Raw genomic sequence first — 27,305 nt, 5'->3', positions numbered from 1 at the left:
AATGTTGACTTGTTGCTTGCTAACATCGGCAACGGAGATCGTAATCACACAGTCGTTAGCAAGTTGTGTACTACAAACACATGTCCAGAGTGCAGGTAGCCTAACGGATAAGTGCATTGGGCCAGTAACCGTAAGTTGCTGGTTCAAATCCCTGAGCCGACTAGGTCAAAAATCTGTCAGTGACCATTGAGCAATGTGCTTAACCCTAGTTGCTCTGGATAAGAGCGTATGACAAAAAAAAAAAAAAATAGGAGGATATTACCGTGACGCAACAGTCACCTGGAATTTTACTGCGGTCATGACTGCCGGTGTGATATTAGTTCTCACCGCAACAGCCCTATCCACAATACTGTTAATTTAAAGTAACTGCCCAGTGAAAATCTCACTTTTAAAATGTAATATTCTGTTAACTCATACCCAAAATGGTTTTAGACTCGTATTTGTGGCCGAGGCATAAATTGGAAGACAATTTTTTTTATGTAACTCAAAATATCAAACTGAAGGTTTAAAAAATACTTGCTATTTCTTCATAGATATGATGTAATGATCCTGAGGAGGATGAGCTGGCCAGTCCACAGTCTAGAGGAGCATGAGCTGGCCAATCAGCAGTTCTCACGTTAATATTTTTAATGACCCGTATACGGGTCAGCTGTTTGTTCTCTGCACCCGCCTGCAATTTCTAATAACCCATCCGCAACCACCCAACTATATGTGAACATCTGAGGTCCTCACCCAATCCTAATCCTCAAATGTAAAAAAAAAAAAACGCTACAGTCGAAGACTGCAGAATTATTTTTTTTTTGGTGCCTGATTTAGATATACACTGCTCAAAAAAATAAAGGGAACACTTAAACAACACAATGTAACTCCAAGTCAATCACACTTATGTGAAATCAAACTGTCCACTTAGGAAGCAACACTGATTGACAATACATTTCACATGCTGTTGTGCAAATGGAATAGACAACAGGTGGAAATTATAGGCAATTAGCAAGACACCCCCAATAAAGGAGTGGTTCTGCAGGTGGTGACCACTGACCACTTCTCAGTTCCTATGCTTCCTGGCTGATGTTTTGGTCACTTTTGAATGCTGGCGGTGCTTTCACTCTAGTGGTAGCATGAGACGGAGTCTACAACCCACACAAGTGGCTCAATTTGTAAGTCGCTCTGGATAAGAGCGTCTGCTAAATGACTAAAATGTAAAAAAATGTAAATGTAGGTAGTGCAGCTCATCCAGGATGGCACATCAATGCGAGCTGTGGCAAGAAGGTTTGCTGTGTCTGTCAACGTAGTGTCCAGAGCATGGAGGCGCTACCAGGAGACAGGCCAGTACATCAGGAGACGTGGAGGAGGCCGTAGGAGGGCAACAACCCAGCAGCAGGACCGCTACCTCCGCCTTTGTGCAAGGAGGAGCAGGAGGAGCACTGCCAGAGCCCTGCAAAATGACCTCCAGCAGGCCACAAATGTGCATGTGTCTGCTCAAACGGTCAGAAACAGACTCCATGAGGGTGGTATGAGGGCCCGACGTCCACAGGTGGGGGTTGAGCTTACAGCCCAACACCGTGCAGGACATTTGGCATTTGCCAGAGAACACCAAGATTGGCAAATTCGCCACTGGCGCCCTGTGCTCTTCACAGATGAAAGCAGGTTCACTCTGAGCACGTGACAGAGTCTGGAGACGCCGTGGAGAACGTTCTGCTGCCTGCAACATCCTCCAGCATGACCGGTTTGGCGGTGGGTCAGTCATGGTGTGGGGTGACATTTCTTTGGGGGGCCGCACAGCCCTCCATGTGCTCGCCAGAGGTAGCCTGACTGCCATTAGGTACCGAGATGAGATCCTCAGACCCCTTGTGAGACCATATGCTGGTGCGGTTGGCCCTGGGTTCCTCCTAATGCAAGACAATGCTAGACCTCATGTGGCTGGAGTGTGTCAGCAGTTCCTGCAAGAGGAAGGAATTGATGCTATGGACTGGCCCGCCCGTTCCCCAGACCTGAATCCAATTGAGCACATCTGGGACATCATGTCTCGCTCCATCCACCAACACCACGTTGCACCACAGACTGTCCAGGAGTTGGCGGATGCTTTAGTCCCGGTCTGGGAGGAGATCCCTCAGGAGACCATTCACCACCTCATCAGGAGCATGCCCAGGCGTTGTAGGGAGGTCATACAGGCACGTGGAGGTCACACACACTCCTGAGCCTCATTTTGACTTGTTTTAAGGACATTACATCAAAGTTGGATCAGCCTGTAGTGTGGTTTTCCACTTTAATTTTGAGTGTGACTCCAAATCCAGACCTCCATGGGTTGATAAATTGGATTTCCATTGATTATTTTTGTGTGATTTTGTTGTCAGCAAATTCAACTATGTAAAGAAAAAAGTATTGAATAAGATTCTTTCATTCATTCAGATCTTGGATGTGTTATTTTAGTGTTCGCTTTATTTTTTTGAGCAGTATATTTATGATATAATTTTAGACATTTTGTCTATAACTAGATACATGTAGCTTCTCTTTTGTCATTATGTTGCCCTAAAAGGCTAAATAAACCCTTGCTCAACAGAATAATGTAATAGATCGATATAATGAATGCTTCAATCTAGTTGACATCGGTGAAGTTTTGTCATCTTTCGCGGAGCAAAGATGTTTAGGGACTATGGCAAAAAATAAAACAGGAACGATTTTCTGTGGAAAATGTCCAAATTGCATCAGTTTGACCAGTTGTAAGGAAAAATAAAGCTGTGAAAACGACCCAAGGTGTTTCTGATTGCAGTTTGGCTTCCATGCATATTTTATGTAGCTGAAATACTGTCAGCTTTTATTTTGAAGACAGCACCTATATAGATGGTCTCTAACTGAGCATTCTCTCAAGATGCATAAATAAATAATATTTCTCCACTCCTGTTCCGAAGTCCAAATATTACCTATTTTAGTGTATAATTTTACTGCAATAAATGCTTAATTCTGCAGGAGTTGTTATTATTAAGACTATAGCCCTATTCGCATGGGACTAGTATTACTAGAGAACATTGGTTATGTATTTATTACCCCAGAATGTCCATTATACCAGAGGCTAAATATTCTTTTGTGATGCTTTTACGATGTTCAATTCATTCGCACAAAATCTATGAACAAAAGCATTGACTGTGAAAGTTGATACATGTAGGGCTTTCATATATAGGCTATGAGCAGCACTTAGTTCAATCAGTTATTGTTTTCTTGCTCAAACTGTGAGTAACACCTGTCAAACTCAGACATTTCTCTCAAAACACAGGAATGTCGATTCTCACGGGACTAGTATTATCAGAGGACTTTGGATTTCGCCAAAAGACTCAGTCAATGTCCAGATTTCAGTTTCCATTTAACACATTTAAACAGTAGGCTACAGTTCCCTTGACATGGCATAGACCTATTTGAAGTCCCGTCTTGTGACTGTTGAATTTGTATAGAGCCTCACAGTCATCACAGTAACATAGCCGGCACTGATATCATCCTCTTTTACCACTTCACCAAATATTTTCCAAACATTACTTTTATGGCTCGCACATCACTAATGCTCGCACCATTCAGTTGTTGGGTTATACCCACACCATTCCAACACAGAAAAGCTGCTTTTTAACATACTTAATTACAGTTCTTTGGAAGGAAAACCATTTCACTCATATTGTAAGTAATTATAGGTCCTATTTCATAAAAATCTGAAAACACTGGACAGTTACTTTAAAAAAGTAAATGTTCATGCAGATTACATTTTATTTGTTTTTATAAGAATCTTTAGAGGTGCCAATAATTTTGAACCATATCTTTAAAAAAAAGTGTATTACTTGTTAAACAAAATCTCTTTCAATGAGCAATTGCATACAATATACAATGAACTTAAATATAAACGCAACATGTAAAGTGTTGGTCCCATGTTTCATGAGCTGAAATAAAAGATCCCAAATTATTTTTACATTTGTGCACAAATGTGTTTACATCCCAAGATAATCCATCCACCTGACAGGTGTGGCATATAAAGAAGCTGATTAAACAGTATGACAAATACACAGGTGCACCTTGTGCTGGGGACAATAAAAGGCCACTCTAAAATTAGAAGTTTTGTCACGCAACAAAATGTCAGACATCTCAAGTTTTGAGGGAGTGTGCGTTTGGCATTCTGACTGCAGGAATGTTCACCAGAGCTGTTGCTAGAGAATGTAATGTTAATGTATCTTCCATAAGCCGCCTCCAATGTTGTTTTAGAGAATTTGGCAGTACGTCCAACCGGCCTCACATGAGCTACGGACAACAAACACAATTGTGTGTTATCGATGGCAATTTGAATGCACAGAGATACCTTGACGAGATCCTGTGGCCCATCTTTCGTGCCATTCATCCGCCACCATCACCTCATGTTTCAGCATGATGATGCACACCCCCATACTCACCATACATGTCACCCATTGATCATATTTGTGATGCTCTGGATCGACGTGCACGACAGCATGTTCCAATTCCCAACAATATCCAGCAACTTCACACAGCTATTGAAGAGTAGTGGGACAACATTCCACAGGCCACAGCCTGATCAACTCTAATAGAAGGAGATGTTGCGCTGCTTGAGGCACATGGTGGTCACACAACGTATCTCTATACCCACTCATATGAAATCCATAGATTAGGGCCTAATTAATTTCAACTGACAGATTTCCTTATATGAACTGTAACGCAGTAAAATCTTTTAAATTGTGGCATGTTGCGTTTATACTTTTGTTCAGTATAGCTCAGTATTTGCATTATTTATTTTATACAGTCTTTTTTGCTCATCTTTATCAAGGGTGACAATAACTGTCAGGCTATTGCTATTGGAAGGTGAATGCAACAACAACCTCAGATTTGCTGATGAAGGCTGAAATAATTTGGCCGGTGGGCAGATCTCCACAGATCATGTCCCTCTATCTTTTCACTTGACTTTATTTTCACTTTTCCTCTGGAAAAAGGAATTTAGCTAGTTTGAGTTTCTTGACTTCCTGCGAGGCTAGCCTCCATCTCTCCTCTCTTCAGAAAGAGAAGAGGAGAATAAAGTGATCCTTTCATCATGGGCTGCAAGGCAGGAGGAAATGGGCATGGCATGTAGCAGAGGGGGAGAGGCAGGGGGTCAACAAACCTCTCTCTGTGTCCCGCTGCAACTGTTCTCTTCTCGCATTGCCAGGGAAGATGGAACCTGGAGATTACATAAACTGCAGCAGGACGGACAGCGAGCCTAGCTCCCAATTCACCTTCTCTCACACATGCACGAGCATGCTCTCGCACACACACAAATGTCCCCCACCACCCCCTTCCTTAGTCTTCACTAAACACTCTTCTGAGCGTGTTTGTTAAAAAAAGCATTTTTACACATTTTATTTCACCTTTATTTAACCAGGTAAGCTAGTTGAGAACAAGTTCTCATTTACAACTGCGACCTGGTCAAGATAAAGCAAAGCAGTGCGACACAAACAACAACACCAGAGTTACACATGGAATAAACAAGCGTACAGTCAATAACACAATAGAAAAAAAGAAAGTCTATATACAGTGTGTGCAAATGGCGTGAGGTAGGCAATAAATAGGCCATAGTAGTGAAGTAAATCCAATCTATCAGATTAACTCTGGAGTGATACATGAGCAGATGATGATGTGTAAGTAGAGATACTGGTGTGCAAAAGAGCAGAAAAGTAAATAAAAACAATATGGGGATGAGGTAGGTAGATCGGGTGGGCTATTTACAAATGGATCCAGCATATAACCCCAGAAACCTGTTCTCTCTCTAGCGCTCTCTCTCTCTCACAATCACTCTTCCTCTTTCCTCTCCAAGGGTTTGCTTGGAGCCCGTGGCCCTAATGGAGTTCTTGGACTTATTGTAAGTATAAACTGTCTGTGCTTCTGTGTACCATTTTTATGTTTGTTTTATTGGTTTGTGTGCACAGGTGTCAACATCCATTTCCACCCAACACTGGCTTTGAAGACCATATACTGCCTGGCCCATATTTTACCACTGGGCACACTCTGGTTGAATCAACGTTGTTTCCACTTTGAATTGACGTCTGTGTCCTGTGGGGTGGCTTTGTGTTGGCCACACGACATGACCCAAAGTCATCTCGGAAGCCCTGTGACAGAATGGCCTTCCCTTCCTTTATCCTGCCTGGGATCTTTTAATGACACTCCAAACAGCACACAGCCCTCAATCTACACCAAACCCCCAGAGACTAACAAGGAAGCTGCTGGGTGCATCCCAATTATCTCTCTTTTCTCCCCAAGTGTGCATTTGTTCACTTCCCTTCATGGATTTGAAAGGAAATTACTGGTATATGGAAACTCCCTCAGCACCAATCCAATGCTTTTCAATTGTTGAGAAGTAGTGAACAAGTGCACACTAAAGGAGGAATGAGAGATTATTGGGGTGCACACGCTGTGTCCTCGAATTCCTTTCAAATTTGGCTTTGTAAAGAGCCAGTTCCTCCGTCACGGGCGAAATTGCATCTGATTATAATGTTTCCCTTGTTTTCTCCCGCCCGCTTTGTTCCTCGCAGCTCCCCCTACTCTATCCTCACCCACCACCAGGCCTATAATTGGAAATGCTGAGGGCCTCTAATTACAGCTGTGCCCTTAGTCTCAGTCTGACCAGGCATCCACCTGATCCTGGTGGTAAACACAGCAGCCCTTTCCTCTGCCACCAAGCCACATTTCTGTTTGCTTGTAAATATACAACTGCCATTTTCGAGCCGACACCCCACCCCACCATTGCACCATTTGGGATCCAGCCTGTGACAGTTGCTGTGGCCCATTTGCTCCTGTTTGAATGCTCATAGGTCAACATTATCTGCAGGCCTTCAATCTAGCACAGGATTCTTTCTAATAAGACTCCTTTGTTTCCTTTATAATGACCATCAAAGACTTGGATCATGTCTCAAATTTGAGCACACACTGGAGAGAAGGAAAGTAATACTCTCTTTTGGGACACCCAGTTCTGAATCCTAGAACTTAGAGGGACCTCCAAACTGAATGAAACTCAAAAAGCATGCATTCACACGCAGCCAAACACACACACACACACACACACACACACACACACACACACACACACACACACACACACACACAGATCCAGCTAACGTCATGCTCTCAAAGGCATGAAAATGTCATTAAATTAATCTTCAACCCCATACACCCAATCTATGTCTTTGGTGCTTATACCTAGGAAAGGAGGAACTAGCTGGAAGATATTCAATCTCATAAAAGTAAAACTTTACAGTGTTTTGAATTGTGAAACACTTCCTGATTTCCTTCCTCAAGGGGTACGTTCCAGGTCACCTACATTGTACATTTTTGGGGGGGTGATTCAACGTACAATTGTAAGGCAACCAGCTGCGATAGGATTGTGAGTTTTATAGCATGTAGCTGAACTAACATACATTCTGAAGTTGAGTTGTATGTTCACTCAACTTTTGAATTTTAGGTCGAGTGAACATTCAATTAATCTTGAGAATTTATTCAACATTATTTGCATATTTCCCAGTGTAAAATTAAAATATTTATGACAGTATATATCATAAGGCCTTTGAGGGCCTAGTTACTGTACACCCTAAAGCAGTGGTCTAATAGTCACATTATGCTGGCTTGCAAAGTAATGTGTAATTCCTATTGGAATCCAGTCAGAGTGAGGATATCCAACAATTATTTTTATTATCTCAAACATACATTGAGAATAACTGACAGGGTAATGTACATTTGTAATTTTACTCAACAAGCTTGTTGAAATTCAGCTCAATTCTAGTAGTTTGTTGATTAAATGAACAATTGTAAGGCAACCAGCTGCAATGGGATTTTGACTTTTCTCAACATTTGGACAGTGTTGCCTTCCAAAGGCAAACATGAATTTGTAATTTTACTCAACAAGCTTTTTCAAATTCAGCTCACTTCAAGCAGAGTTTGTTGAGTCAACACACTTTAACACATTAGCTCAAAGTCTTGTCCTTCTGAAGTCCCCTTAACTCGCATAATAACACTGATTAAGCAATTAGTTAAATTGGCTTTTTACAGACCAGATTATCAGGACATTAATATGGCTTTGTGTCTCTCGCCTTCTGGCCTCAGGGTGACATGGGACCTAATGGGAAGATGGGCCTTCCAGGACCCAATGGACTGAAGGTGATCACACACACACAGAGAGAGAGGACCTTTGCACCTACCTAACTCCTTTATAACCCCACTAGTGTAGTAGTATACTGTACATCTGGGAAAATGAGTTTTCGCTCATGTTAACGTAGTGAGTTACTGTTGTCCTATCTATACTATATGGAATAATACTGACAATTAATTAGATGTCTCCGTGGAACTTGAACAGTTTATAGCTGTCAGTGCAGTTGTTGACCAGTGCAGCTCCACAATAATATAGTGAATAATACTAAGTTACTGATTCATTGGGGTGGGACAGGCCAGACAGGAAAGGGGACAGTTTGATTGGTCCTAATCTCTATATGTGTGTGTTTCTTGCAGGGGGTGCCCGGCAACCCAGGAGAACCAGGACTGAAAGGTGATAAGGTGATCTGAATATTCCCGTTATTGGCCTGTGATTGAGCAGCATGTGATGGATAATGTACTCCCCCCTCCACATTGTAGAATAATAGTGAAGACATCACAACTATGAAATAAAACTATGAAATCACACAACATTCTGAAGCAATACGCCATCTCATCTGGTTTGCGCTTAGTGGGACTATCATTTGTTGACCCAACACACCTCCAGGCTGTGTAAGGGCTATTTGACCAAGAAGCAGAGTGATGGAGTGCTGGATCAGATGACCTTGCCTCCGCAATCACCCGACCACAACCCAATTGAGATGGTTTGGAATGAGTTGGAATGCAGAGTGAAGAAAAAGCAGCCAACAAGTGCATATATGGATACTCCTTCAAGACTGTTGGAAAAGCATTCCAGGTGAAGCTGGTTGAGAGAATGCCAAGTGTGTGCAAAGCTGTCATCAAGGCAAAGGGTAGCTACTTTGAAGAATCTCAAATATAAAATATATTTTGATTTGTTTAACCTCTCTGGGACAGGTGGGAAGCTAGCGTCCCACCTGCGGGACGCACTATTCAACAGCCAGTGAAATAGCAGGGTGGCAAATTCAAAACAACAAACATCTCATAATTCAAATTTCTCAAACATACAACTATTATATCCCATTTTAAAGATACACTTCTCGTTAATCAAACCAGATTGTCTGATTTCAAAAAGGCTTTACGGCGAAAGCATAACATTAGATTATGTTAGGACAGCACCTAAACAAGAAAAACCACACAGCCATTTTCCAAGCAAGGAGAGGCGTCACAAAAACCAGAAATACAGCTAAAATGAATCACTAACCTTTGATGATCTTCATCAGATGGCACTCATAGGACTTCATGTTACACAATACATGTATGTTTTGCTCGATAAAGTTCATATTTATATCCAAAACCCCCATTTTACATTGGCGTGAAATGTTTTGCCTCCCAAAACTTCCGGTGAATGAGCACATCAATTTACAGAAATACTCATCATAAACGTTGATAAAATATTCAACAGTTATTTAAAGAATTATAGATACACTTCTCCTTAATGCAATCGCTGTGTCAGATTTCAAAAAAGCTTTACGGCGAAAGCAAATTTTGCAATAATCTGAGTACAGCGTTCAGACACGAAACCAAACCCGCCATTTTGTGGAGTCAACAAAACTCAGAAATAAAATTATAAATATTCACTTACCTTTGATGATCTTCATCGGAATGCACTCCCAGGAATCCCAGGTCCACAATAAATGTTTGTTTTGTTCGATAAAGTCCATAATTTATGTCCAAATACCTCCTTTTGTTTGCGCGTTCAGTCCACTACTCCAAATGCAGGAAGCGCGTGCAAATATCACGACGAAAAGTAAAAAAAAGTTATATTTACGTTCGTAGAAATGTCAAACGATGTATAGCATCAATCTTTAGGACGTTTTTAACATAAATCTTCAGTAATATTCCAACCGGACAATTCCAATGTCTTCAGAAAAGAAAAGGAACACAGCTAACTCTCACGTGAGCACGCGCCTCTAAGCTTATGTCATTTTCTCACTCATCAACTTCCAAGCCCTCTTGTTCGCTCCATATTCACAGTAGAAGCATGAAACAACGTTCTAAAGACTGTTGACATCTAATGGAAGCCTTAGGAAGTGCAAAATGAACCCTAAGTCACTCTATACTGGATAGGGAATCACTTGAAAAACTACAACCTCAGATTTCCACACTTCCTGGTTGGATTTTTCTCAGGTTTTTGCCTGCCATATGAGTTCTGTTATACTTACAGACATCATTCAAACAGTTTTAGAAACGTCAGTGTTTTCTATCAAAATCTACTAATAATATGCATATCCTACCTTCTGAGCCTGAGTAGCAGGCAGTTTAATTTGGGCACGCCTTTCATCCGGACGTCAAAATACTGCCCCCTACCCTAGAGAAGTTAACACGTTTTTGGTTACTACATGATTCCATATGTGTGGTTTCATAGTTTTGATGTCTTCGCCATTATTCTACAATGTAGAAAATTGTAAAAATAAAGAAAAATCTTTGAGTAGGTGTGTCCAAACTTTTGACTGGTACTGTATATCCATTGACTCTTTAAGAAAATAACTTATAAATGCCTCATGAGCTAAATTTAACTGTCACACTCCATGAGAACCCAAAATATAAGCTTGTTTTTCTCCAATGTTTGTAAACATTGTATATGTAAATAAACACTGTATTGCCTCATAACATCGTTAAAACAAGTCCTATTCTTGAAGATGCATTTGTTTACCTTTATTTAAGTAGGCAAGTCAGTTAATAGCAAATTCTTATTTACAATGATGGCCTATCCCCCCGGCCAAATCCTCCCCTAACCCGGACAACGCTGGGCCAATTGTGCGCCGCCCTATGGGACTCCCAATCACAGCCGGTTGTGACAAAGTCTGGGAACAAACCAGGGTCTGTAGCGACGCCTCTAGCACTGCAATGCAGTGCCTTAGACCGCTGGGGGGGGGGCATAACATTTATTGAAATGACTGGAATTCTGATAGACTTTGGTTTTTAATGTAAAGATATAATCATTTTATTATATGTAGTAGAAAGCGATGTGTTAGAAGAAGCTTACCTAACTAACCCATAAAGTAAAATGTAACATCCATATATGGCCAGCTATGTAAACTTGAACATTTATTTATCCTGCAATAGGTGTTGTTCAATTGGTAACATACATTCTTGTCTTCTTCTAATGCGTCTTAAGGGGAAAAGTAACTGAATGTAATCAAAATTTGTTACTGAGTGTAGTTTATCCAAAAGTTACATTACTGATTACAATTTTGGACAGGTAACTACTAACTGTAACAGATTACATTTAGAAAGTAACCTACCCAACCCTAGTGATCGGGTATAGTGAATGAATTGCAAAGTTGGAATGAGTATTGTCTTGTGGTCAAATTTCACCTTTGCTAATGGTGTTCTCTCTTTCCCCCTCCATTCTTTCACTTCCTCCAACCACATTAGGGTGAAATTGGGCTTCATGGAGAGCAGGGAAAGATCGGGTTCCAAGGAGACAAGGTAGAACCCAACCCCCCAGGTTAACCCTTTAATTTCCTCTCTGCTGACCTCCAACTGCCCAAGCAAATGTACACACACACTCACACAGAGCCTTGGCCTTGGAGATGTTAACCAAAATCATGCATGTCTAAATGCTGGTGAAGTTCCCATCAATCTCATTGGATATAATGCTTTCAGAGTTGTTCTGTTGCTGCTGAGTTTATTAAGATCATTGGGGTCTGTGTATCTAACAGGGTGTTCAGGGTACTCCAGGGTTGCCAGGTACCAGAGGAAAACCAGGTCTTCAGGTGAGTTCTCCCGCTATGAATTGCATTGGGATAAGGATTTTAGTTTGGCCATGCAAAATACATCATCATCACCGTTTTTGCTCTGTACTGAAAGTGCTCGAGCTTGAAAACTTGACTGGTGATATGCACAATTCTTTGAAGATGTTATTAACGGTGGACTAATGAACAAAATATAGATGCCATATCTTAATTTAAGCCAGTTTCACATTACATTTTAGTAGACACACTTATCCAGATCGACTTACATTTTCATGCTTTCTTGTACTGGTCCCCCGTGGGAGTCCAACCCACAACCATGCTCTACCAACTGAGCAACATGGGACCACATGTGACAGGAAAATAATCATGCAGCAACAGTAAATGTGAATTATGTGGCTTTTAGTTATTGGTCCAAAATTCCTCTAAGGCATATTGTATGATCTGTTTGATGTTGCGTTCATATATTTGGCAAGCGTGGTAAGGAGTACAGAAGCAGCTCATCCTAGAGTGACGTGTTCAATTTGTCCTGATGGTGGCGCTATGGGGCCACTGTGTGTGTGTGTGTGTGTGTTTATGAGTAGTCTAGAGGGAAAAAGAAACGCACACCTATTTAGGTGAGGTGTTGGCTAGCGGAGTGGAAAACTTGAAAATAAAGGAGAGTCGCACACTCTAAGAGCTCAGACACAAAAATGTAATGTCCAACGTTTCGACAGGCAAGCTGTCTTCATCAGGGTAATGAGTAGTGTTTATGAGTAGTACCTGAAGATGTGCATCAGGGGTATTGATAGTGTTTCACGATTAAACATTTCACATACATAAATATGTATGTACAGTGCATTCGGAAAGTATTCAGACCCCTTCACTTTTTCCACATTTTGTTACGTTACAGCCTTATTCTAAAATGGATTAAAAAATAATAATCCTCATCAATCTACACACAATACTCCATAATGACAAAGCAAAAGCCATTTTTTTTTTGTTTTAAATGTATTGAAAATAAAAAACAGATACCTTATTTACATGAGTATTCAGACCCATTGCTATGAGACTCGAAATTCAGCTCAGGTGCATCCTGTTTCCATTGATCATCCTTGAGCTGTTTCTACAACTTGATTGGAGTCCACTTGTGGTAAATTCAATTTATTGGACATGATTTGTAAAGGCACACACTTGTCTATATAAGGTCCCACAGTTGACAGTGCATGTCAGAGCAAAGAAAAAGCCATGAGGTCGAAGGAATTGTCCGCAGAGGGGTTGGGTTAAATGCGGAAGACACATTTCAGTTAAAGGTATTCAGTTGTACAACTGACTAGGTATCCCCCTTTCCCTTTAGCGCTCTGAGACAGGATTGTATCGAGGCACAGATCTGGGGAAGGGTACCAAAAACTTTCTGCCGCATTGAAGGTCCTCAAGAACGCAGTGGCCTCCATCATTCTTAAATGGAAGAAGTTTGGAACCACCAAGACTCTGACTAGAGCTGGCCGCCCGGCTAAACTGAGAAATCGGGGGAGAAGGGCCTTTGTCAGGGAGGTGACCAAGAACCCAATGGTCACTCTGACAAAGCTTCAGAGTTCCTCTGTGGAGATGGGTTAACCTTGTAGAAGGACAACCATCTCTGCAGCACTCCACCAATCAGGCATTTTTGGTAGAGTGGCCAGACTGAAGCCACTCCTTAGTAAAAGGCGCATGTGTCACGGACTGGCTCGAGGAACAACAGGAGAGGTAGTCAGGCGCAGGAGACAGAGAGAGTTCGTGACCACACTTCTTTATTTGAAGCACTGTACGTGGTCGACAAGGTATAGGGGCGCAGCCCTGAACGATTCTGCGGTGGTGTACACAAATAAAAGAAACCACTGGCAGAAGGAAAAAACTCAATACACGTTCTTTACGAACACACAAAACCCGGACAAGCAACACAATCACGTACAACCACATACATCCTACGCTAACCTAAATAACCCCCCCTTTCTAATGACTAACCCAAAACAGGTGCGTGCCTACCTAGACTTAACCAAACGAAAGTGAAACAAAAAGGGATCGATGGTAGCTAGTAGGCCGGCGACGACGACCGCCGAGCTCCGCCCGGCCGAGGAGGGGCGCCACCATCCGTCACTGTCGTGACAGTACTCCCCCCCTGACGCGCGGCGACGCCGGCCTCGAGGACGCCCCGGAGGGCGAGGCGCAGGGCGATCCGGATGGAGGCTGTGGAACTCCCGGAACTCCCGGATATGTCCTCCACCGGTACCCAGCACCTCTCCTCCGGGCCGTACCCCTCCCAGTCCACGAGGTACTGCAGGCCCCTCGCCCGGCGTCTGGAGTCCAAGATGGACCGGACTGTGTACGCCGGGGGCCCCCCGATGTCCAGGGGGGGGTGGAGGGACCTCCCGTACCTCATTTTCCTGCAGCGGACCAGCTACCACCGGCCTGAGGAGAGACACATGAAACGAGGGGTTAATGCGATAATAAGAAGGAAGTTGTAATCTGTAACACACCTCGTTTATTCTCCTCAGGACTTTAAATGGCCCCACAAACCGCGGACCCAGCTTCCGGCAGGGCAGGCGGAGGGGCAGGTTCCGGGTCGAGAGCCAGACTCTCTCCCCTGGGGTGAACACCGGGGCCTCGCTGCGGTGCCGGTCAGCACTCGCTTTTTGTCGTACCCTGGTTCGTTCCAGGGATTCCTGCACAGTGTTCCAGGTCTCCCTTGAGCGCAGAACCCATTCCTCCACCTCAGGGGCCTCCGTCTGGCTCTGATGCCATGGCTCCAGGACCGGCTGATAACCCAACACACATTGGAATGGTGATATGTTGGTGGAGGAGTGGCGCAAAGAGTTCTGAGCCATTTCGGCCCATGGCACGAACCTTGCCCACTCCCCTGGCCGGTCCTGGCAGTAGGACCGCAGGAACCTGCCCACCTCCTGGTTTACCCTTTCCACCTGCCCATTACTTTCGGGGTGAAACCCCGAGGTCAGACTGACCGAAACCCCCAGTCGCTCCATAAACGCCCGCCACACTCTGGACGTGAACTGGGGGCCTCGATCTGAGACGATATCCTCGGGCACCCCGTAGTGCCGGAAGACGTGGGTGAATAAGGCTTCCGCGGTCTGCAGGGCCGTAGGAAGACCGGGTAACGGAAGCAGACGGCAGGACTTAGAAAACCGGTCCACAACGACCAGGATCGTAGTGTTGCCCTGAGACGGCGGGAGATCGGTCAAGAAATCCACCGCCAGGTGGGACCATGGTCGTTGTGGAACCGGGAGGGGGTTGTAATTTCCCTCTAGGCAGGTGCCTGGGAGCCTTACTCTGAGCGCACACCGAACAGGAGGAGACATAGTGCCTCACGTCCCTCACCAAGGTGGGCCACCAGTATCTCCCACTAAGACCACGCACTGTCCGCTCAACCCCTGGGTGACCCGAGGAGGGAAGCGTGTGAGCCCACCGAATCAGCCGATCGCGAACATCGAGCGGAACGTACTTACGACCCACTGGCCACTGCGGAGGAGTAGGCTCCGTCCGTAACGCCCGCTCGATGTCCGCGTCCACCTCCCAGACCACCGGTGCCACCAGGCAGGAGGCTGGAAGTATGGGCGTGGGATCGGTGGACCGTTCCTCGGCGTCATGGAGACGAGACAGTGCGTCGGCCTTAGTGTTCCGGGAACCTGGGATATACGAGATGTTAAACCGAAATCTCGTAAAGAACATCGCCCACCTGGCTTGACGCGGGTTCAGTCTCCTCGCCGCCCGGATGTACTCCAGATTGCGGTGGTCAGTCCAGATGAGAAAAGGGTGACGTGCCCCCTCAAGCCAATGTCTCCACACCTTCAGGGCTCTGACCACAGCCAACAGCTCCCTGTCCCCCACATCATAGTTACGCTCCGCCGGACTCAACTTCCTAGAGAAGAAGGCGCAGGGGCGGAGCTTTGGGGGGCGCCCGAGCGCTGGGACAGCACGGCTCCTACCCCAGCCTCGGACGCGTCCACCTCCACTATGAAGGGCAAAGAGGGGTCCGGGTGCGCCAGCACCGGAGCGTCGGTGAACAAAACCTTCAGACGACTAAAGGCCCTGTCCGCCTCCGCGGACCACTGCAACCGCACCGGGCCCCCTTCAACAGTGAGGTAATGGGAGCCGCCACCTGACCAAAGCCCCGGATAAACCTCCGGTAGTAATTGGCAAATCCCAAAAACCGCTGCACCTCCTTCACCGTGGTGGGAGTCGGCCAATTACGCACGGCTGAAACGCGGTCACATTCCATCACTACCCCTGATGATGAAATGCGATACCCCAAGAAAGAGACGGCTGGTTTGGAAAACTCACATTTCTCAGCCTTGACGTATAGGTCATGCTCCACCAGTCGCCCAAGCACTTTACGCACCAGAGACACATGCTCGGCGCGTGTAGTGGAGTAGACCAGAATGTCATCGATGTACACCACTACACCCTGACCGAGCAGGTCCCGGAGAATCTCGTCCACAAAGGATTGAAAGACTGCGGGAGCATTCTTTAACCCATATGGCATGACGAGGTACTCATAATGGCCAGATGTGGTACTAAATGCCGTTTTCCACTCGTCCCCTCCTCGGATACGCACCAGATTATATGCGCTCCTGAGATCCAATTTCGTGAAGAAGCGCGCCCCGTGAAATGACTCCATCGCCGAGGCGATGAGAGGTAGTGGGTAACTGAAACCCACTGTGATGGCATTTAGACCTCTATAGTCAATGCACGGGCGCAGACCTCCCTCCTTCTTCTTCACGAAAAAGAAGCTTGAGGAGACGGGTGAGTGAGATGGCCGAATGTATCCCTGCCTCAAAGACTCAGTGACGTATGTCTCCATAGCCGCTGTTTCCTCCTGAGACAGGGGATAAACGTGACTACGAGGAAGGGCAGCGCCCACCTGGAGGTTTATCGCACAGTCTCCTCGTCGATGAGGTGGTAATTGGGTCGCCTTCGTTTTACTGAAGGCGATAGCCAAATCGGCATACTCTGAGGGAATGTGCACGGTGGATACTTGGTCTGGACTCTCCACCGTAGTCGCACCGATGGAAACTCCTATGCACCTGCCCGAGCACTCATTTGACCACCCCTTAACCTGTTGGGTCTAGGGGGCAGCATTTGCACGTCTGGATAAAAAAAATGTACCCGATTTAATCTGGTTACTAATCCTACCCAGTAACTAGAATATGCATATACTTATTATATATGGATAGAAAACACTCTAAAGTTTCCAAAACTGTTTGAATGGTGTCTGTGAGTATAACAGAACTCATTTGGCAGGCAAAACCCTGAGACATTTTCTGACAGGAAGTGGATACCTGATGTGTTGTATTGACTTTAAACCTATCCCATTGAAAAACACAGGGGTTTAGGAATATTTTGGCACTTCCTATTGCTTCCACTAGATGTCACCAGCCTTTACAAAGTGTTTTGAGTCTTCTGGAGGGAGATCTGACCGAACAAGAGCCATGGAACGGTGATGTCCCATTAGACACCTGGCGCGCTACTTCATGTTGGGTACCCTCGTTCCAATACGTTATAAAAGACTATGCATTCGTCCACCTTGAATATTATTCATGTTCTGGTTAAAAAGGCCCTAATGATTTATGCTATACAACGTTTGACATGTTTGAACGAACGGAAATATATTTTTTCCCCTCGTTCATGACGAGAAGTCCGGCTGGCTTACATCATGTGCTAACGAGACGGAGATTTTTGGACATAAATGATGAGCTTTTTTGAACAAAACTACATTCGTTATGGACCTGTGATACCTGGAAGTGACATCTGATGAAGAGAATCAAAGGTAATGGATTATTTACATAGTATTTTCGATTTTAGATCTCCCCAACATGACGTCTAGTCTGTATCGCAACGCGTATTTTTCTGGGCACAGTGCTCAGATTATTGCAAAGTGTGATTTCCCAGTAAGGTTATTTTTAAATCTGGCAAGTTGATTGCGTTCAAAAGATGTAAATCTATAATTCTTTAAATGACAATATAATATTTTACCAATGTTTTCTAATTTTAATTATTTAATTTGTGACGCTGACTTGACTGCCGGTTATTGGAGGGAAACGATTTCCTCAACATCAATGCCATAGTAAAACGCTGTTTTTGGATATAAATATCAACTTGATAGAACTAAAAATGCATGCATTGTCTAACATAATGTCCTAGGAGTGTCATCTGATGGAGATTGTAAAAGGTTAGTGTATCATTTTAGCTGGTTTTATGGTTTTGGTGACCCTGTCTTTGACTTGACAAAACATTACACACAACTCTTGTAAATGTACTGTCCTAACATACTCTAAATTTATGCTTTCGCCGTAAAACCTTTTTGAAATCGTATAATGTGGTTAGATTAAGGAGATGTTTATCTTTCAAATGGTGTAACATAGTTGTATTTTTGAAAAATTTGAATTTTGACATTTATTTGGATTCAAATTTGCCGCTCTTGAAATGCACCTGCTGTTGATGGAGTGCACCACGGGTGGCACGCTAGCGTCCCACCTAGCCCCAAGAGGTTTTAAGAGCCCTCTGTCCCCACGAAATCTTAGGGTTGTGAGTGGCTAGCCAGGGAATCCCTAGAACCACTGGAAATGCTGGTGAATCGATGAGGAAAAGACTAATCCATTCCTCATGACCCCCCCACATTACCATGACCAGAGGCACAGTGACCTCCCTGACCAGCCCTGACCCTAGTGGTCGACTGTCTAGGGCGTGCACGGGGAAGGGTTGGTCCAACTGGACCAGGGGAATCCCTAACTTAGCCGCGACCCCACGGTCCATAAAACTCCCTGCTGCGCCTGAATCGACTAGCGCCTTAAACCGGGAGTGAGGGGAGAAACAAGGAAAGGACACTGACACATACATGTGACGGACAGGGGGCTCTGGGTGAGGCTGGTGCTGACTCACCTGAGGTGTCAAAGGAGCGCTCTGCCTGCCCTCTGGACTCCTAGGGGAGTCTCCCCAGCACCGGTCCACAGTGTGCCCTCTGCGACCACATGAGGTGCAGGAGCGACCTCCCCCTCCAGTCTTCCTGGCTGCTGCCCCCCCTATCTCCATAGGCGTGGGAGCAGGAGGGCTGGAGGGTGGAATGAGCAGGGCCCGGGTCGGACGTCCGCGGGCGGCCAGCAGATTGTCCAGTCGGATGGACAGATCCACCAGTTGGTCCAGTGTGTGGGTCGTGTCCCGACAGGCTAATTCCCGGCGGACGTCCTCCCTCAAACTACAACGGTAGTGATCTATAAGGGCCCTCTCATTCCACCCTGCTCCCGCGGCCAGGGTCCGGAACTCGAGAGCGAAGTCCTGCGCGCTCCTCGTCTCCTGCCTCAGGTGAAACAGCCGCTCACCCGCCGCTCTCCCCTCCGGGGATGATCGAATACTGCCCGAAAGCGGCGGGTGAACTCTGGGTAGTTGTCCCTGGCTGAGTCCGGACTGTCCCACACGGCGTTTGCCCATTCCAGGGCCTTACCCGTGAGGCAGGAGACGAGGACGCTGACGCTCTCCTTCCCCGAGGGAGAGGGACGAACGGTCGCCAGGTATAACTCCAACTGGAGCAAGAAGCCCTTACACCCAGCGGCCGTTCCATCGTACTCCCTGGGGGGAGCGAGTTTCACCCCACTGGTACTGGGTGCTGTGGGTGCTGGTGGGGGCGCAGGCTGTTGGCCTGCCGCGTTCAGGGGGCCGAGAGCGCGTCGGTCCCAGCTCTCCAGGCGCGCCAACACCTGATCCATGGCGTTCCCCAGCCGGTGGAGCAGGGTGGAGTGTTGGTCGAAGGTTTCCTCCATGGACATGGCTGGCACTGAAGCTCCTGCTGACTCCATTTAGTTTGGGTACGTGATTTCTGTCACGGGCTGGCTCGAGGAACAACAGGAGAGGTAGAGTCAGGCGCAGGAGACAGAGAGAGTTCGTGACCACACTTCTTTATTTGAAGCACTGTACGTGGTCGACAAGGTATAGGGGCGCAGCCCTTGAACGATTCTGCGGTGGTGTAGACAAATAAAATAAACCACTGGCAGAAGGAAAAACTCAATACACGTTCTTTACGAACACACAAAACCCGGACAAGCAACACAATCACGTACAACCACATACATCCTACGCTAACTTAAATAACCCCCCCTTTCTAATGACTAACCCAAAACAGGTGCGTGCCTACCTAGACCTAACCAAACGAAAGTGAAACAAAAAGGGATCGATGGTAGCTAGTAGGCCGGCGACGACGACCGCCGAGCTCCGCCCGGCCGAGGAGGGGCGCCACCATCCGTCACTGTCATGACAGCATGACAGCCTGCTTGGAGTTTGTCAAAAGCCACATAAAGGACCCTCAGACCATGAGAACAAGATTCTATGATCTGATGAAACCAAGATTGAACTCTTTGGCCTGAATGCCAAGCGTCACATCTGGAGCAAACCAGGCACCGCTCATCACCTGGACAATAACATCCCTACGGTGAAGCATGGTGGTCGCAGCATCATGTTGTGGGGGTGTTTTTCAGCGACAGGGAGTGGGAGACCAGTCAGGATCAAGGGAAAGGTGAACGGAGCAAAGTATAGAGATCCTTGATGAAAACCTGCTCCAGAGCGCTCAGGATCTCAGACTGGGGTCCTGGGCGAAGGTTCACCTTCTTACAGGACAATGACCCTAATCACACAGCCAAGACAACACATGCTTGCCTTAGGGACAAGTTACTGAATGTCATTGAGTGGCCCAGCCAGAGCCCGGACTTGAACCCTTTCAAACATCTCTGAGAGACCTGGAAATAACTGTGCAGCGATGCTCCCCATCCAACCTGACAGAACTTGAGAGGATCTGCAGAGAAGAATGGTTGAAACTCCCCAAATACAGGTGTGCCAAGTTTGTAGCATCATACCATGAAGGCTCGAGGCTGTAATTGCTGTCAAAGGTGCTTCAACAAAGTACTGAGTAAAGGGTTCTGAATGCTCATGTAAATGTGATATTTCCGTTTTTTATTTGTAATGAATTTGCAAAAAATTCTAGAAACCTGTTGTCATTCTGGGGTATTGTGTGTAGATTGAGATTTTTTTTTCATCCATTTTGAAATAAGGCTGTAATGTGGGAAAAAGTTAAGGGGTCTGAATACTTTCTGAGTGTGAAACATTTCATTGTCAAACACTACCAATATGCCTGATGCACCTCTTCAGGTACTCCTAACACTTTTGCCATCTTATAACAACTACTCAAATCATTTCAACATTTACCAACAATGAATAACAGTACCTAGCTTGAACCCTGGCAACACTGCTTGCAGGTTTAATTATTATAATTATTCATTTTCTTCCATAAGGCAACATTAAAAGGCAAATTCCTATGAGATTGTGAGGCCTAGGAGGGTGGAACCTTGTATGATGGTAAAAGGCAATTGGCCACACCCTCTCACGTAATGCCATGCAAATTGGCCACATGGTGGTGCTATAACAAGCACATGTTGATATCTCTATATGTTTATATCCCTTGATCTGTTTGACTTCGAATTATGATATTTGGCACACATGCTAAGGGCTATGAGTCTAGCTAATCTGTAAAGTATGGTTTAGCCGTATGTTTAGCCGTATGGGGGGGTGGGGGCTGTTGGACAGGAACAATCATTGCGGGCATATTGTTTGAGCAAGAGGCTTGGAAAATATTGTTTGAATATGTGCATCCGTAGACGCCATGTACCAAATTTGGCACTGATCAGTCGAGCGGTTCTGGAGAAGAAGACATTTAAAGTAGTCTATATCATAAATAATTGTCTAAAATATTGTATTATCTGTTACATTTTTAGTTGTGATATTTGGCAAGCATGGTAAGGAGTACAGAAGTAGCGCATCCTAGGGCAATATGTCCAATTTGTGCTGATGGTGGGCCCAGTGCTTGCAGCTTTCATTTTCCTTGCATTTCCCTCCTACTCCCAGGGCAAGCAAGGAGAGAGAGGGCCTGATGGTGTACCTGGGCTTCCAGGAGCAGAGGTAGCCACTTACAGTACACATGCACACATGCATGTACACACACAAACACAAGTACACACAACAACAAGAACAGCATAAATATATTCCCTTTTCTCTCTAAAACACAGGGTTTCCCTGGAGACATGGGGCCTCCTGGAGAGAATGGCTTAGAAGGCCCAAATGTGAGTCTTTTTGGGATCTGTTGAATGTTAGTATTTTTTCATGTGGGTCATACTAACGCATACTATGGTATAAATACTATAATATTTACTTTTGTGTTTTTGCAGACTTTACTGAAGCCTAGTATTGTTTTTGCAAACATTTTGCAGGCATTGCATACAGTTTACTAAAGTATAAATACTGCACTATTACCATAGTTAAAAAACCAAAGTATTTCAGGCATAACTGTAATATTTACTATTGTGTTTTTGTTTTATTATCTTTGACATAGAAGTGGGGGCTTCTACAAATACTAAAAGAGCAAACTTTCCATAACCTGTTTGTAGGTAGGACTGCAGTCTGAACAGCTTGTTCAGTGCTTCTGCTCTTTTCTGTAACCTGTATGGAACAAAAACTATGTTCTATACTCAAGGTAGTGTAGGTTCCTTTCTAAATGTAATTTGTTACAGTTAGTAGTTACCTGTCCAAAATTGTAATCAGTAATGTAACTTTTGGATTACCCAAACTCAGTAACAATCTGATTACATTCAGTTACTTTTAGATTACTTTCCCATTAAGAGGCATTAGAAGAAGACAACAATTTATGTTACCAATTGAACGACGTCTATTGCAGATTAAATCATTGTTAAAGTTTACATAGCTGGCCATTTATGGATGTTAAGTTTTACTTTATGGGTTGTTTATGTATGCTTCTTCTAACCCATCGCTTTCTACTACATATAATAATATGATTAAATTATATCTTTACATTAATATATGTAATTTATAAGTCCAAAAATGGATGTAGCAACTACAGATTTCTCCTTTAAGTTGATCAAAAGTCTGCAAGTTTGAGCATAAGTCCATTAGGCCTATGGATATATATTTTTTATCAGTGTAACAGTGTAGGTTCCGTCCCTCTCTTCGCCCCAACCTGGGCTCGAACCAGGGACCCTTGCACACATCAACAACTGACGCCCCACGAAGCATCGTTACCCATCGCGCCACAAAAGCCGCGGCCCTTGCAACGCAAGGGGAAACCCTACTTCAAGTCTCAGAGCGAGTGACGTCACTGATTGAAACGCTATTAGCGCGCACCACCGCTAACTAACTAGCCATTTCACATCGGTTACACTCACCCCCCCTTTGACCTCCTCCTTTTCCGCAGCAACCAATGATCCGGGTCAACAGCATCAATGTAACAGTGTAGGTTCCGTCCCTCTCTTCGCCCCAACCCGGGCTCGAACCAGGGACCCTTGCACACATCAACAACTGACACCCCACGAAGCATTGTTACCCATCGCGCCACAAAAGCCACGGCCCTTGCAACGCAAGGGGAAACCCTACTTCAAGTCTCAGAGCGAGTGACGTCACTGATTGAAACGCTATTAGCGCGCACCACCGCTAACTAACTAGCCATTTCACAGCATGAATTAGATTGAGCAATAAAAGCCCCACTTTTATTCCACAGGCTGGGATCTGCACTATGCAGCTGTTGCAAGTGAGCATTTTTCACTGGCTTTCCACTGGTTTCGAAAACAATGATTGATAGGCCGCTTAAACTTCTTGAATTCAACCCTTATTGGGTTCAAATACACATTTAGATTTGTGAACAGCCATCCACATCAGCCGCAATCCGTAAGGCGCAAATAGCTAAATGAGAGAGCAACATTGTGATTCACATCAATGCGCTATGTAGATATCAATAATAAGTCATATCCTTCTCGCCGTAGATGTTTGATACTCTTTGGATGCCGACAGCAATCGCACCATTGGAAGACATAGCTACAAAAGCCTATTCCTGCTCTTTTCCCACGATCCATGAAACAAATTTGGTGTGTAATTTTTATCTTAACCTTTATTTAACTAGGCAAGTCAGTTAAGAACAAATTATTTTTTACAATGACAGCCTTCCAGGGAACAGTGGGTTAACTGCCTTGTTCAGGGGCAGAAAGACAGATGCAGCCTTGTCAGCTCGGGATTCGATCCAGCAACCTTTCGGTTACTTGCCAAACATTCTAATCACTAGGCTATCTGCCGCCCCAAAAGTAGTCACAAAACGTAGTCATAAAGTAGTAAGTAGTAACAAAACGTCATCATAGTGGTCTCTGACTTGTGGTCAGACTCGCTGAGGTGGAACAAACTTAAATTTTGCGCCTTCTTTCAATGCTGATTTGAATGTCATTGAGAGCAGAGAATCAAACATCTTTTCTGAATTTAAAAGTAATCCTCGAAGTAATCCTCTAGTTTTTCAAAAGTATCTAATCTGATTACAATTGTTTTTTGCTGGTAACAGATGCCAATTTTTGTAATCCCTTACATGTAACAGATGTTACTCCCCAACCCTGTCTATACTTGGCATGTAGGTTTCTCACTCATGGGTGGCACAAATTAGAATATGAGGGTTTGGAATGGGTGGGGTATATGCAAATTCAATACTGTAGTAGTACAATAGTTAAATTGTAGTAGTATTTAAACACTACAGAGTGTTTTTGTGGATAATACTGTAGTATTGTATATTATGAAATGGTATAGTAAGTACTACACATGATCGAGGGATACTACAGTTAAACAATAAGGCCAGAGGAGGTGTGGTATATGGCCAATATACCACGGTTAAGGGCTGATCTTATACACAACACAAAGCTGAGTGCCTGGACACAGTCCTTAGCTGTGGTATGCTATATAGGCCATATACCACAAACCCCAGAGGTTCCTTATTGCCATTATAAACGGACTACCAACATAATTAAACAAGTGATGTTGCATCATAACCGTGGTCTATTGTCTGATATACCACAGCTTTCAGCCAATCAGCATCCATGACCCAAACTACCTGGTTTATAATGTATTCTACAGTATACTACTCTGCCCTACAAAGCAAAAAGGCAGTAACTGCTCATAGTGTGGAACTGAGAAAAATGACTTTTATTTACTTTGGTTTCACAGTAACTTTATGCAGTTACTGCTAACATGACCCTGATTTTCTCCAAAACACAATACAATAGAGGCAGGATACTTGTCCACGTGATTAAGCATGTAGTTAATGTATCAAAAATGTCTAACTCATTTTCAACCTAATTAGCAGTTACTGCCTTTTTGCTTGGTAGAGCAATACAGTTATCTACAGTTTACTACAGAATTACATTTTTTAGATGTACTTTTAAATGACTAAAACCAAATTCAAACTCTCTAGAAATTATAATGGAACTACATTTATAGAATTGACTGAATGTGTCCAGCTCGCTAATAATCACCGAAAGTAAAGCTAGACAGTCAGGAAGTATGGAAAATTCCAAAAATGTTGGATATTTTACCTTTATTTAACTAGGCAAGTCAGTTAAGAACAATTCTTATTTACAATGATGGCCTAGGAACAGTGGGATAAGTGCCTTGTTCTGGGGCAGATTTGTACCTTTATTTTCAGCTCGGGGATTCAATCTTGCAACCTTTCGGTTACAAGTCCAACACACTAACCACTAGGCTACCTGCCACCCCAGGATAGAGGACTATATTATGCAAATGTTTATGCCGAGGAAATATGCCCGATGGACCTTGTTGAAGACCAAATGCGGCCCCCAGGGCGAAATTAGTTTGACACCCCTGTTCTATAGTAAGAACTACACGATCAGCGTATAGTAAGAACTACACGATTGGATACTACAGTGTGTAGTATATTATTCTATAGTATACTACAAAATTCAATACTAAGTAGTACTACACATGATTGAGGGATACTACAGTGTGGAGTATAGTATCTATAGTATGCTACAGGTTACTACAGAAATCTAGAGAATTCTCGAGTAAGTACTGTAGTATTCTTTCGTGGGGCGAGACACAGTAGGTGATGAGCATGAAGAAAGTGCCAGCTTTTGGTTATGATACTGCACATTCTGCCTTGGTAAAATGTTTTGTAATGTCCTGCAGGGAAAGCCAGGAGTGAGGGGGTTGCCTGGTCCTAGAGGGGTGCCCGGGCTAGAGGTACAGTATAATATGATACAGCAGCTTGTTTTATGTCAGGGGTGGGCAACCCCAGTCCATGAGTTCTGCTGTCCCAGTGGTTTTTATTGCTCTCTGTGGTTTTACTGACCCTGTAGTTGATTGACTTGGGTCATGTTCAGTAGTCACAAAACGCTGCAAGGAGTTGTGCACCATTGCTCCTGTAACAACCGTGAGGACAACCAGCTCCATAAACATGTTGTGTCCTATTTATAATGCACTTTTCACCAAGGTCGTATGTCACAAGTAGCGCTCATCCACCTCTGGCCTGCTGGCCCCCCTACCTCTGAGGAAGCACAGTTCCCGCTCAGCCCAGTCAAAACTGTTCGCTGCTCTGGCACCCCTATGGTGGAACAAGCTCCCTCACGACGCCAGGACAGCGGAGTCAATCACCACCTTCCGGAGACACCTGAAACCCCACCTCTTTAAGGAATACCTGGGATAGGATAAAGTAATCCTTCTAACCCCCCCCAAAACAGATTTAGATGCACTATTGTAAAGTGGTTGTTCCACTGGATATCATAAGGTGAATGCACCAATTTGTAAGTCTGCTAAATGACTTAAATGTAAAATGTAGTGCACTATGTAGAGAATATTGTGCCATTTGGGATGCAGCCACAGTAACTGTTTCATTTTAATAAAAGTTAAATGCTAATGACATTATCACTGTTTTTAGGGAGATGGGGGCCCACTTGGACCACTGGGTCTGACAGGACTGGAGGTGAGTGGTGATTGGATGAAGACGGGAAAGGGGAAGTGAAGATAGCAGGGATCATTGTGGCTGCCTGTTTTTATTTTAACTGAACTTTTTATCTCAGCACAGCCCCTCTGGCTCCTGTAACTCACACTCACTTCTCACTACGCTATGGAATAAATATGTGCACGTGCCTTCGGAAAGTATTCAGACGCCTTGACTTTTTCCACATTTGTGACCCGTTTCAGGAAACTAGGCATATGTCGCGGGTCACTACTTCACAGGAGAGCCGTTTGAACGCTAACTTAAAAAAAAAAAATCTAAATGCGTTTTTTGGCAGAAATGCGTTCTCGAACATTTGAACTTTCATGTGCCTTAACAAAATTGTATGCCATCTGTAAGTATGAATAAAATTGTTAAATTACGAGCCTAGTTGGTTTAGCCACAGAAAAAGTCAGCAACCTTCCCACTAGCCATAATTGGCTGAGATAATGATTTGGCTGGACATGCCGAGAGATGAGTTTGGATTGGTCTGCCATATAGCACCCACGTGTCTATTTGAGCTGGTCAGTATGTCTAGGTAATCCTGTCTAACACAGCTTTAAAAAAAATGTATCATATAGTAAAAC

General features: G+C 44.4%; 1 protein-coding gene across 1 annotated transcript in view; it reads left to right on the top strand.

The window, feature by feature from the left end:
• Positions 1 to 27,305, top strand: part of col27a1a (collagen, type XXVII, alpha 1a) — a 366,487-nt gene that overhangs the window by 153,132 nt on the left and 186,050 nt on the right. The window contains exons 14-22 of the mRNA XM_045688056.1: positions 5,834 to 5,878; positions 8,113 to 8,166; positions 8,515 to 8,559; positions 11,557 to 11,610; positions 11,844 to 11,897; positions 21,792 to 21,845; positions 21,953 to 22,006; positions 25,911 to 25,964; positions 26,659 to 26,703. Of these exons, the coding sequence (XP_045544012.1) occupies positions 5,834 to 5,878; positions 8,113 to 8,166; positions 8,515 to 8,559; positions 11,557 to 11,610; positions 11,844 to 11,897; positions 21,792 to 21,845; positions 21,953 to 22,006; positions 25,911 to 25,964; positions 26,659 to 26,703 (459 nt within the window). The remainder of the gene's footprint in view (positions 1 to 5,833; positions 5,879 to 8,112; positions 8,167 to 8,514; positions 8,560 to 11,556; positions 11,611 to 11,843; positions 11,898 to 21,791; positions 21,846 to 21,952; positions 22,007 to 25,910; positions 25,965 to 26,658; positions 26,704 to 27,305) is intronic.

This window comes from Salmo salar, chromosome ssa01, assembly GCF_905237065.1.
Source record: "Salmo salar chromosome ssa01, Ssal_v3.1, whole genome shotgun sequence".
Classification (NCBI taxonomy): domain Eukaryota; kingdom Metazoa; phylum Chordata; class Actinopteri; order Salmoniformes; family Salmonidae; genus Salmo; species Salmo salar.
Note: the sequence above shows the minus strand (reverse complement) of the source record. Positions and strands in the feature narration are given on the sequence as shown.